The sequence below is a fragment of the Peromyscus eremicus genome, chromosome 22 (genome assembly GCF_949786415.1).
Source record: "Peromyscus eremicus chromosome 22, PerEre_H2_v1, whole genome shotgun sequence".
Taxonomy (NCBI): domain Eukaryota; kingdom Metazoa; phylum Chordata; class Mammalia; order Rodentia; family Cricetidae; genus Peromyscus; species Peromyscus eremicus.
Genome location: NC_081437.1, coordinates 42,013,150 through 42,025,380, shown reverse-complemented (window position 1 = coordinate 42,025,380; position 12,231 = coordinate 42,013,150). Strand labels below are relative to the sequence as shown.

General features: G+C 45.7%; 1 protein-coding gene across 1 annotated transcript in view; it reads left to right on the top strand.

Moving 5' to 3' along the window:
- The window catches only part of Tpo (thyroid peroxidase), a 55,991-nt gene extending 43,821 nt beyond the window's left edge, over nucleotides 1–12,170 (top strand). Inside the window, exons 13-16 of the mRNA XM_059248190.1 lie at nucleotides 7,399–7,530; nucleotides 9,499–9,598; nucleotides 11,607–11,739; nucleotides 12,153–12,170. Coding sequence (XP_059104173.1) covers nucleotides 7,399–7,530; nucleotides 9,499–9,598; nucleotides 11,607–11,739; nucleotides 12,153–12,170 — 383 coding nt within the window. The remainder of the gene's footprint in view (nucleotides 1–7,398; nucleotides 7,531–9,498; nucleotides 9,599–11,606; nucleotides 11,740–12,152) is intronic.
- Nucleotides 12,171–12,231: the final 61 nt, after the last annotated feature.

The window sequence follows — 12,231 nt, the reverse complement described above, 5'->3', positions numbered from 1 at the left end:
CACTTCAAATCTGGACTCATGGTGATTTAGACAAGGAGAGAAGAAAAGGAGCCAGTTAGTTCTCAACAAGGTTGTAGAAAGAATTGAGAAAGCACATTCTGCAGATGAAATAGCAGAGAAGGTTCTCACTCCAGGCACCCAGAGAGAGACCCAGAACTATCACCCCCTTTTGAGCATCACCTTTCCAGCTGTGTTCTTGGCCTCCTCATGCTGAGAGAATTACTTCCCAATCCTTCTCACATCCAGTAATAGAAGAGCAGAAGGAAACAGGCACTTTCAGGCGCTGCTGTAAGGACTCCCCTGGCTTCCACCACCCTCTTCTCTCTTGTGACTGTGCAAAGTAGGGATTGCCCCCAAGATGCTTAGGAAGTTGGCAAGAGTGTCAGCCTGTGGTGGAAGAGCCTGAGTCCTGGTTATTTTCTGCAAAGAGACAAGTCTATAAGAAAGAATAAGCCTGGGCCCTAGTCCCCTGGCAATGAGACTTATTGGTACAGTAACTGGTATCTTCTGTTCTATTTAAAAATTTTCCTCCTGTAAGTAGTTTTTCTGCAAGGGGCAGGGAGCAGTGAGAGAAAGGACAGGAGGCCTGCTTTTAGAGAAGATATGTTGCTCAACTCAATGTCCAGCAGTCACATGAATGATAGACTCCTGAATGGAAAACAGACCCTGTATGCCAAGTGGGCTCGTAGGAATGGATGCCAGAGCCACCCTTCCATGGCCTGCTTGCTGTGGCATACATTCAGCAAAGTCTCTGAAAGCAGAAGTGGTGTCATGGAAGAACTTGGCTGGTTTGCAAGCAGAGATAAAGTCCAAAGTTTTTTTGTTTGTTTGTTTTTTTTTTGTTCCCAAGAACAGTGAAAAGGTGGTATGATTCTGCATAGCGTTGTGAACGTGCCAGACACCTCTGAGCTTTCTATGTCCAGTGTCTGTGGGTGAGCTATAGTTTATATCTCCTTTCTCACAAGGATGAACATTTCCTTGGAGTCCAAAATGCTTTGTCCTTGAACGATTGCAATGATCTTCACTTCTAAACCCTGAGTAGTAAAGAGGCAGACGGCCAAGTCTCAGCCCTAGCCATGGCTGACTCCTGTGTTCTGCACACCATGGCAGATAGTCACATCGGGTTCCCCCAGTGCACAACTGTAGCCTGAGAGAGCAGGACAAGGAAGAGAGGAAGCAGAGCTAGGAAAATAGCTGGCAGCAAGATGAACTGCCCAGGAATCAGTGGATCCGAAGGCCACCAGGTAAGAGATGGAAGCTATTGCCAGAAAACACCCACCTGGGCTGGAAACCTGGACGTAAACCCACAGTCCTGCTCTCCCAGACTTGTACCAGTAGAAAGTGGGCTGTGAAGGCCCAGCTTGACAGACTCCCCTGTTCTCTTTTGGTTCTCATCATGAGCAACAGTGGGCCAGGGAACAAGGCGAAGGACCTTATCACTGAGAACATCATCTGAGATTCTCTGCCAGAAGACAGAATCCCCACAGAATGAGTGACAGAGGTCCAGCTGTTCTACGCAGCGGCAACATCTGTGTGCATCTGCTGTTTCTGACAACTTCTACTTAGATCACTCTGAATTATCACATTCTGTAGTTAATCTCCATTAACGTTATGACAGACCTGGAAGCCTTCACGCTCTTTTGGCTTAGCAACTAAGCAGACAAGAAATGCTCACTTGACCGGGATTACTAGCTCTCCCAACTGGCAGTGTCTCCTCAGGGTGTGACTCTTAGGGTCTGGTACAGTGATGTTCTACGGCTGATCAGCCCTGGTACGGTGCACCTTTAGCTTGTACACCTTACTTCCTTTAGTCTAAAAACCTGAACTGCTACATACTCATCCGGGCTATTTGTTTTAGGATTTAAAGCTGCAAAGGAAAGCTTAGCTGAGGGAAATTCTACGTGTCTCTCAGTCTGCTTGTGCTGACCACTAATTGTACTGAATATGAGCTGACGTAACAGTTCACAAGGCTGCTCTCCACTGAACGTGTAAGAGCAGCATACCCCTTCTGCCTCCACTAGGCAGTTTTATGTCATAGAAACCATTTTTTTGTCCCCAGTCTACACCCTTCAGCTGTTTTTATCCTGACTTTTCATTTTAGCAGTCCCTGGCTCCCTAAAGTTAAGGAAGTTGTGGTCAGCAGGTACCAAGGACTTAGTGGCCATCACCTTAGTTTTTGAGCTTCCCAGGTGCTCCTTGTTGGTAGGAACATCAGGTGGCATGGCCTCTATCTGCAACAAGTGAGCTTATAATGTGGATTCTGTGACCAGAAGAAATGACATTCTCTTTTGAGACCAGCATCCTTTCAGGGCCAACAGCTCTGAGATCGAACTGACATTGTCCATAAGACACTGCAAAGCCACGTGTGTTAAGGGTGAGTTACCCACTGGGCAACGCTGACCATGTCCTTTTTCCTCAGTACAGTAACTCAGCAGCTTCACACCAGAATATCCCTTTCAGCAGCTAATGGCTCTGCCCCTTGAGGTCACTCAGCTTACTCCTGCCTCCAACCCTTCCAATGTACAATGAGAATGGTCATGCGATCCAGCTCACTGGTTGCCTATTTAAATTAATGAATGCACAACATTAAGAACAAGACCTAGTGCCCTTACAACAGTGAATGTGTGCACACCATGAAATACTATGCTGAATATATTAAGGAGGGTGTAAGATGAATTACTAAACAGTCTTATTAATAAAAAACCCAGAGCCAGATATTGGGGTGAAAACTGAAAGATCAGAGAAATAGAACAAGCCACAGCCACCAGCTATTACCTCACCAACTCCATGAATCCTCTGACTAAAATTCTTAGCCTCAAGAGCATGAGTTCCTGTTTCCTCATGCCTTATATACCTTTAATAGAACAACCTCACCTCTCCAACTCCTCAGCCGATCTTATTTCTGAGAATCCTCAGACTGAAAGCCTCTGAGTCCTCACCCATGAGGGTCTCAGGCTTGAACTGCTGCTAAAAGCCTCTAGTTCCTTGTCCTCATGCCTTATATACCTTTCTGCTTCCTGACATCACTTCTTGGGATTAAAGGCGTGTGTCACCACTCCTGGCTCTGTTCCCAGTGTGGCCTTGAACTCACAGAGATCTAGAAGGATCTCTGCCTCCCGAGTGAGAGGACTAAAGGTGTGTGCCACCATGCCTGACCTCTATGTCTAATTTGGTGGCTGGCTCTGCTCTCTGATCCCCAGATAAGTTTTATTGGGGTGCACAAATAAAATATCACCACAGGAGGGTCTGTTAGTACTATAGAACCAAGTTCACCTAAGATACACCATTGAACAAAAAACACAACTGATAGAGGGGCATGTTTGATGAGAATCCATTCTGCTTTGTTTGGAAGAAGAGGCACCTATTTGCATGTGTTGCACAGATAAGGTCTTCATGAGCTTGCAAAGAGCGTGCCAGGACCAAGACCTTATAACTGCAGGGGTCTCTGAAGAGCAAGATGGGAAAAGAGATACTCGTTTCATGATGACAAATCCATGTTTCCTGCCTTATTGTTTTTATAATATTCTTATATGCAAACCATGAGGGTGCATTGAGGGAACACTCTAGGTGCAGATGTGTTTACACATACAGGTGTCTTCTCTAAATCTTACCTCTAACTACATATATTCAAGGAAGGAATTACAAGGAAGCAAAACATACCTTTAAAGAATGATAGAAACTAAATATTTTTGGCATGAAATATAATTGGCATGAATATGTATCTAACTGACCTCCAACTAGTGTGTGCCTATCCATGTGACTCACTATGGAACGGAGAGCTACAAGCTTAACTATTTAACACAGAAAAATCCAAAGAGATTATTTTATCTTCTCTATTCAAATCCCATTTACTCACTAAAATCCAGCTGTGATGCTTTGATGAGTTAAAGTTTCAGGCATTTGAATACTTGGTCCCCAGCTGGTAGTACTGTTTGGGGAGGATTAGGAGGTGTGGCTTTGGTAGAGGAAGTATGTCACTAGGGACAAGCTTTTAGAGTTCAAATTCATGTGGAATTCCAAGTTTGCTCTGTTTGGTGCTTGTGGCTCAAGATGTGAGCTCTCAGCTGTTCCAGCTGCCACACCTGCCAGGGCCGCTATGGTTCCCTGCCATGATGGACTATTAACCCCCTAGAGTCAGTCCAGATAAGCCCTTTCTTCTATAAGTTGCCTTGATTGTGATGTTTTATTACAGAAGTATAAAAGTAATGGCTACATATGTTAGAACTAGGAAGTGGGTTCTTGCTGTGCCAGACATGATCATGTTGGTTTTTGGAGAAATGTGGAAGAAGATTTTGGAAGTTTGGACTAGAAATGTGATTTAATGTTGCAGTGGAGCTTTGTGGACTTTGGGGGCCCATCTCAATAGATTCTAGATGAACACGATATTATTGTGAGATTTTGGCAAAATTGTGGCTGCTTTCTGCCTTTGTCCTACAAACTTGCCTGGCGCTAAATTTAAAAGCAATGGTTTAATTTATTTGTTGAAGATTTTAAGACATCCTAATATTGACTATTAAATGGTGACTAGGAATCACTTTTATGCTTGTCTACAATGAAAATGAGAAAGTAAGACAAAAAGGAATGCAAAATAGTTTGAAGAGACAAAGAGCACCAGGAAACTTAATGTTGCAACCCAGGCTGGTGATGAAAGAGATAGGAAGACAAGGAGAGGCCTTCTCTGCATTGGAATAAAGGGAAGGACTGTGAAAGGAATTGTCCTAGGAAATAATAACAAACAAAAGCTGCTACATGTGTGACTTGAGGGTTCTAAGGCTCATCCCAGGCTGGTAGCCAAACTTGGCAGTGTCACCCACATGGTGCTGGATTTGAGTGGTGAAAGAAGTGGGAGTAAATAGGTCATGGCATCTTCCTCCACAGTCTCAGAGAGCTGCTGAGGTCAGGCAGTGTGGGCCAGGGGAGTCCCTCCAAGAGGGTCCTTGAGAAAGCAAGAGGCCCCGAGGGGCCAGTGCAGTTATAAAAATGAACCCTGTGTGTCAGTGGAGACAAGGTGTTTCAGATGTCAGAGCCATGAGTATCTGCGAAAGAGAGCTGCACACAGGAAGTGGAAACAGCCTGGGGGTGTGGGGGGAGAGATCTTGCAGGCAGCAAAGTTGGAAGGGCAAAGCTGTCTAAGCTTTTGACATCAAACATGGAGCTACAGGATTTGGTATTTTCCATGTTGGGTTTTTGTCTTGCTTTGGTTTATTGTTTTCTCACTACACTCCCGTTCCTCCCTTTTGGAATGGCAGTGTACGTTCTGTACCATCATGTGTTGGAAGCTTGCAATTTGCATTTTGAGTTTACAGGGGCTACAATTTCTTACGGGTAAGAGATTTCTTTGAGTCTCAGAAGAGACACAGACTTTTGACTTTTCAACCATGCTTAGACCCAAAAACTACGGAGACTTTTGGAGTTGGACTAAAAGCATTCTGCATTATGATATGGCTGTGACCCTATGGAGGCTAGCAAGTGGAATGTAGTGGTTTTAATGAGATGTCTCCCATAGCCTTAAGCAATTGAAGACTTAGTCCCTAGTTTGTTTCACAGTTTAGGGAGTTTCATGAGGTGTGGTCTTGTTGGAATATGTCACTGTGGGTGAGCTTTGAGAGTTTAAAGCCTCGCACTTCCAAGTTGTCCTCTGTTTGGTGGCTTGTGGTATTGTGAGGTGTCAGCTCTCAGTTGTTCCAGCCGCCGTGACTGCCTACTGCCGTGCTTCCCACCATGATGGTGATAGACTCTTATCCCTCTGGAACTATAAGCCCCCCCCCCAAAAAAAAAAACCTTCCTTCTTTAAGGTGCCTTGGTTAGTGTTTCATCATAGCAGTGAAAAAAATAATATACCATCCATGTAAAACTGATAGGAAAATCCAACCAGTGTGTGTGATAAGTCTTGTTCAAGCTGTAGGTTACAGTAGATAGAAACTGCCTGTCTGTGGCTTTTCATAATTGTTACACAATGTGTGTATAAGAGATGATCATATATATTTCTATGTCAGCTTCCAGGGACAGACAAATCTGTAAAAGTATTTTCATGATGATCTGAGGATACAATCTGCTGCTCTTGAAAAACTACAAAATCTGGGGCCTGGAGAGATGGCTCAGTGGTTAAGAGCACTGACTTCTCTTCCAGAGGTCCTGTGTTCAATTCCCAGCAACCGCATGGTGGCTCACAACCTTCTATAATGAGATCTGGGGCCCTCCTCTGGCGTGAAGGCATATATGCAGGCAAAGTACTCACAAAAAAAATATTTTAAAAAATTAATTAAAAATTAAATAATTTTTTTCAAAAAGAAAAAGAAACACTACAAAATCTTATCAGCACACAACACCTTGGTCCTCCATGCAGGTTGCCCTAGAGTTCTAATAAGATGGCTAACTTCAGCATGTTTTCTTTTATCCTTTGTAGGAAGTACCAAGCTCCTCTCGAGGTAGACTTGTAGCACACTCCTCAGGGTTAATCCTCTGCAAGAAAGCCCAGAATGTACATGATCCCAAACTCACTAGCCTTCTAGAGTGACTTCTGTTTAGAACAAACTGATCATATTGAGTCTGAGGTTGACAGTTGTCCCAAAGAAAGATTTGTTCAAGTCCTAAGCCTCAGTGTCTCAGAATGTGGCCCTATTTGAAAATAGAATCTTTACAGATGCTTCCAGGTGTCCCTCACCCAGGGTCCAGTGTCCTTATAAGAAAAGATACCAAGAAAGGATAGTTGGAGAGGCCTGAGAAATACAACGAGTCTACAAGACAGGACATACCCAGAGTTGTTCTGGAAGAGGCAAAGGAAGAACCTGTGGAGAGGCATTGTACTCTGACACCTTCATTCTTAGGCTCTCAGATTATGGTAATTCCTTGTGGCAGCCACGAAAAATGCATACAGGAAAAGTAAGAATAAGATCCCCAGGATTCACTGAGGAGAGAAGGGCATGATGCCTGTCATCCATTACCTTCCATACACACAGTTTGCCATGCACACTGTGGCAGAGCTGGGTCCATAGTAACAGTCGAGTCCTCACACAGGGAGGCAGGAAAGGCAAGTTTGGCTTTTATAGTCAGTGACTCATGCTCCTATGGAAAAGGCAGTAGAGGCATGAATGACAGAGAGAGCAGGGACACAGGTAAACCAAGAGCCTAAGGAATACAGCTGGGCCATGAACCGCAGGAGCTGGTGAGATAGCCCTGGCCACAGCACCAGTGCTAGGGTGCCCTGCAGGTGACTTAAAAGCACAAGGAGTATGAGGTGACAGTACAACTGGGAAGGTGACAAGGCCAAGACACTGATGTTTCTGACACCAAGGGTGGACCTAGGTGGTAGCTGGCCTGGAAAAGAAGGGTCTGCTACTTGGGGCTGGGGACATAGGCTCTTCTTTCTCTACTACTGACTGTGTGTTGTTCCTGCAGATGTTAATGAGTGTGCAGATTTGACACACCCACCTTGCCACCCCTCTGCAAAGTGCAAGAACACCAAGGGAAGCTTCCAGTGTGTGTGCACAGACCCCTATGTGCTAGGTGAGGATGAGAAGACCTGCATAGGTGAGTGGCTTCCTCGAAATGTCATCAAACTTTAGTGATGTTCCTAGAGGGTGCCCCAGATCTTCCCAGGTGCCAAACTGAGGCTCTCCCTGCCTAGTGGTGAGTAGACAAGGAGAACCTGGAGAAATTCAGGGAATGGAACCCTGTCAACTTTCAGTAGTATGTCTGAAACACTTTTTAGATGCAAATTGTGCTGCAGAATATGTATAGCAGAATCTGAGGCTGCTTCTGTCTGCATTTACAGTTGCAAGCCCAAGATAACTAACTCAGAAAGAAACCTGCCACAGTGAACCATGAGACCCTGAAGTCAGCATCCTAATTCCCTATAGGCCCAGCAATATTGCTAACCTCGTTTTATCCCATGAGACAGCTCCAAGGGCCCAGAATAAAACTCCTGATGCTGTCAGTCAGCCAAAGGGCACCTGTCTGCAATTCAGATGTTTGGCTGGCCCGGGATGTCTTTGGCATTCCCCTCTGAATGCTTACCACTGAAGCCAGAAAATTGTTGAGGATAGAATTTCTTCATTTGATGTGTTATTACCAAAAAGGACATGTTTCAGAAACATGCAAGATGGACAAGGGCCCTTGCAAGTCTGGGGCTTGAAGGTCTTAACCAGGGCTGACATTGATCTTCAAGTCATTCTGGAGCGAAAAATGTGTGGAGGTTTCACACCCTGCACAAAGGATTCCTAGAGCGGAGCTTAGAGCTGAGCAGGGTACACAAGCCAAGCCTGGAGACTCCACAGTCATGTACAGGCAGAGGCACGGTGGGTGGCCTAATGAAAGGCCAAATCCAAGCTGGGGAAGGATAGAGAGGCCTTGGTAAGGCAGTTCCATCTAAATAGTTTTCACTTGACATACGGCCAAATGTAAACCCCAGGGGTCAGCTGTAAGAAATACCAGTGTCCCTAGCTTTCAAGAGGGTCAAACCCTGAGAGAGTTTTAGATTCTATATAGAGGGAACATGTGGGGTGCAGGTCCCAGTTGGAAAGCCAATCTAATCACACCAGGCTGCCAAACCTCAAGCTACCAGGCCTCAGCACGTCCTCTCTGACTCAGCGTCACTCCTAGCCAGCACTGACTCAACCCCCTGCGCCTCTTGCTGGGACTAGTCCTCATAGCTTTAGGGGCATGCCACCTTACAGCGGTGGGCACAGTGTGGTGCGTGACATTGTGACATTTAAAAACAAGTTCTCTGCTGGAGGATTTCTAACAATTCCAGGGAGCCAGTGATGAGTAGCTGGCAGAAGAGTCAATAACAAGGTTGTGACAGCAGGGACTTTGAGAAAAGGCCACTGGCCGCAGACTGACAGCTCCTCACAGGAAGTCAGTGGGTTCAGAACTTGGCAGGAATACAGAAGAAATGAGCAGCAGCATCTGCTCAGACTCCAATATCAGAGGTTTCAAGCCCCTGGCTAGATGGGTCCAAGGGTTCTGCCCTTTGCTCTCTAAGTCCCAGTGAATGGTTTGATTTATCTCTGTGTTGTAAAGATCACTGGGTAATTTGCCATCTGTCCCTAGATCCCCCAAAGTTCTAACTGCATGGGGCTTCAGTATGCCTACCGGGACCCCAGTTGAATCTCACAATCTTCGCAAATCCCAAATGCCTATGAATGCAGTTCTAGGACTGTATCTGTTCTTCAGGTGCAGCTGCCATGTGCCCACTGTCTTCTCCCGTCTGATTCCTTTAGGAGCCTTAAGCAGCTCACTCAGAAGCTCACTGTCTGTCTTCCAAGATGAGAAAGGAAGGATATCCCCATCCCCAGCCCAGCCCTGGAACTGTGCCAGTCACTAGACCTAACCCTCTCTCCCAGTTACAGGGCCAGTTCCCACCAGCTCTCCCCACCTCTGATTCGCTCAGAAAGAACATATTATAATCTTTTCCTCCATGAGTTGTGCTCAGAGGCAGCCAGGTAGAGATCTGTAACCATGCTGGCCAGATCTGCTGACTTATGTCCTCCTGTACAGATTCTGGCAGGCTGCCTCGGGCATCCTGGGTCTCCATTGCGCTGGGTGCACTCCTCATTGGTGGGTTGGCCAGCCTCACCTGGACTGTAATTTGCAGGTGGTAAGTCCCTCCTTATGCCCATTTCCTATACAGCCATTTCCTCTCCTCTGGGTGTAGCTCTTCCCCAAAACTCCCTCATTATGAGGGCAGTTGAAACACCAATCTTACTTACCACAGACCACTGTACAGCAGACTAGACTCTCAGGTGTGATTTAGGTAATAAAGGTAGGGCAGGTTGTAGCACGAACCCTAATTGGTCTTAATAATAAAAACTCGGAACCAGATATTAGGGTAAATGCTGAAGGATCAGTAAAGGAGCCAGTCACTAGAGAGACTTCTTACCTTGACCAAATCCTCAGGCCAAAGGGAGCCAAGCTCCTGTCTCCTCCTACCTTGTATTCCTTTCTCTGCCCAGCCATATCACTTCCTGTCTCCACTTCCCTAGTGCTGGAATTAAAAGTGTGTGCCACCACTGCCTGCCCTCTGATCTTTAGGTAAGTTTTATTTGTTAGAGAACAAACAAAATATCACCAAAGCAGGTGATGTAGGGCCAGAAAAGAGCTGGCCTTATTCCTTGGGAAGGAACTAGGCCACGCACATAACTGATGTATGACCAGAGTAGTGACCAGCTGAGGCAGTTACTACCCACCAGCTATGGTGGTAGGGCCCTACAGAGTATCATGGGAACCAGTCAAGATGCAGCTGTGGTGTCTGAATAAGCAAGATTAGCTTCTCAAATAATAGGACATGGTGGAGGATGGGCACACATCCATACTGTGTAGAGCATCACATAGGGGTTCCTGGGAAGATCTTTGACTAAGCAGCTCACAAGTATCCCAAGTCTCTGGCCAGGGTGACCACCAGTTTATCAGTGTCCAGCATGAATTGGGTCAAGTGTCAGGTTTTCCCTTCCTCTCTCCCTTTCCCCATCCTCCTCCTCTTCTGCTCCCCCTACCCCGCATTTATCCTTCCCTTCTTCTCCCCCGATCCTGTCTCTAGATGACAGACTTCCCTTTCACATTCACAGCATTCTTTCCCAAGCACACATACAGTTAACCACAGCCTACACATCCCGTTTCCCTCAGGTAAAGACATTTACACACTAAGAGGTGCTTGGAAGCCTGTTTTAGGGCCCCAGAGTCCAGGGCTAATTCCTACTTTATTTTCTTTGAAAGGCATTTCTTTAAACCATGGTCACCAGTCTCACAGAAACCTGTTATTTTGTTGTAAGAGAAATTGTGTACATGACAAAATCTCTCCTGGAGAGAAATGTACAGACAGAGGCAGCCCATGGTCCATGGGCAGAAGAAAACATGACTCCCCTTCTTCAAGTGTCACATAACCACTTGCATGCACATGGGAGTGGAGAGCCATGGGGTGGATAGGCTGTGTGATGTGACAGTAATGTAGCCTTACATGTCTACAGGACAGCTTATAAGCTGCAGCAAACATGACAGGCCATTAAAAAGAATATGAGCCGTGAGTAGCAAACTTCTGCTTCACAATTTTATTTCTCCTTACAGGCATTGCAATTTGATTAACACGATTTTTTTTAGTAATTAAAAGCATGAGCCAGGCAGTGGTGGAGCACGACTTTAATCCCAGCCTGGTATACAGAATGAGTTCCAGGACAGCCAGGGCTACACAGTGAAACCCTGTCTCAGAAAAATAAATAAATAAATAAATAAAAGCATGATAAATTAAAAGAGGCAGGGTCAGGCATGGATGCAGCTTTCACAAGCCATGAAGAATGGCTTTTCTAGCCACTGTGCCCTGGGGCTTCTCCTGACACACACACACACACACAAAAAAAAAAAAAAAAAAAAAAAATACAGGTCCCACTCTCCACTGAGTCCTCTGGAGTCATATGCTACCAGTTAATGACCTGCATGAGGCCACAGAGGAAGACAAATCTGTGGTCCCCTGAGTGACTTCCCTGACTTTAAGTCTAGAGAAGTAGTTACTGTTTGCATGACTGTGTGCAGCTACTGTGGAGCAGGATGTACACAGGCCCTTGAGTGGTCTTCTAAGTTCTGATAGCAATGACTAGATGTGTGTTTATCCACAGGACACATTCTGAAAGGAAATCCACATTGCTGATCACGGAGGGAAATGTAAGAGTGACCACCCAGTCAGGATTAAAAAGCAGTCAGGAGAGGGGGATTTCTCCACACAAGGCTGCAACTCAAGACACCGGACAGGTAGGGTATGTCTGTCGTCCCAATCCCAGGGATGTCACTGTGACTACCAGCTGTTCTTGCAGCTGTGTGCAGGGGCCCTCCATGCAGCTATTTAATATGGACCTCTGTCCTCTTCTGTCCTTCCCTCATGCTGGGTTTCTTTCTCACACTAATTATAAAAGACTGACAATTTGTCAGAAGTTGAACCTGCTTTTTAAAAAGTACAGGCGAGTTAGAATTAGTAACTGTGAGGTCCAAAAGAAACTCCAAGACAAATGGCTAACTGTGGTACCTATTAGCATACCAAAGTGCATGCTGGCCTCCAGACCTTCTCAGCATAGCAAGTACTCTTGTACAGAATCCAGGCTGGCATCCTAGCTCTTCTCACTCCATCCCCTAAACTTCTCCATCTCATGGGCTTTCCTTCTTCCCAGCTTCTCATTCCTATATAACCCTGCCATGTCAGCCATGTGCCCTCTTGGTTCTTGGTCCTCTTAGCCCCTTCTCTTCTTC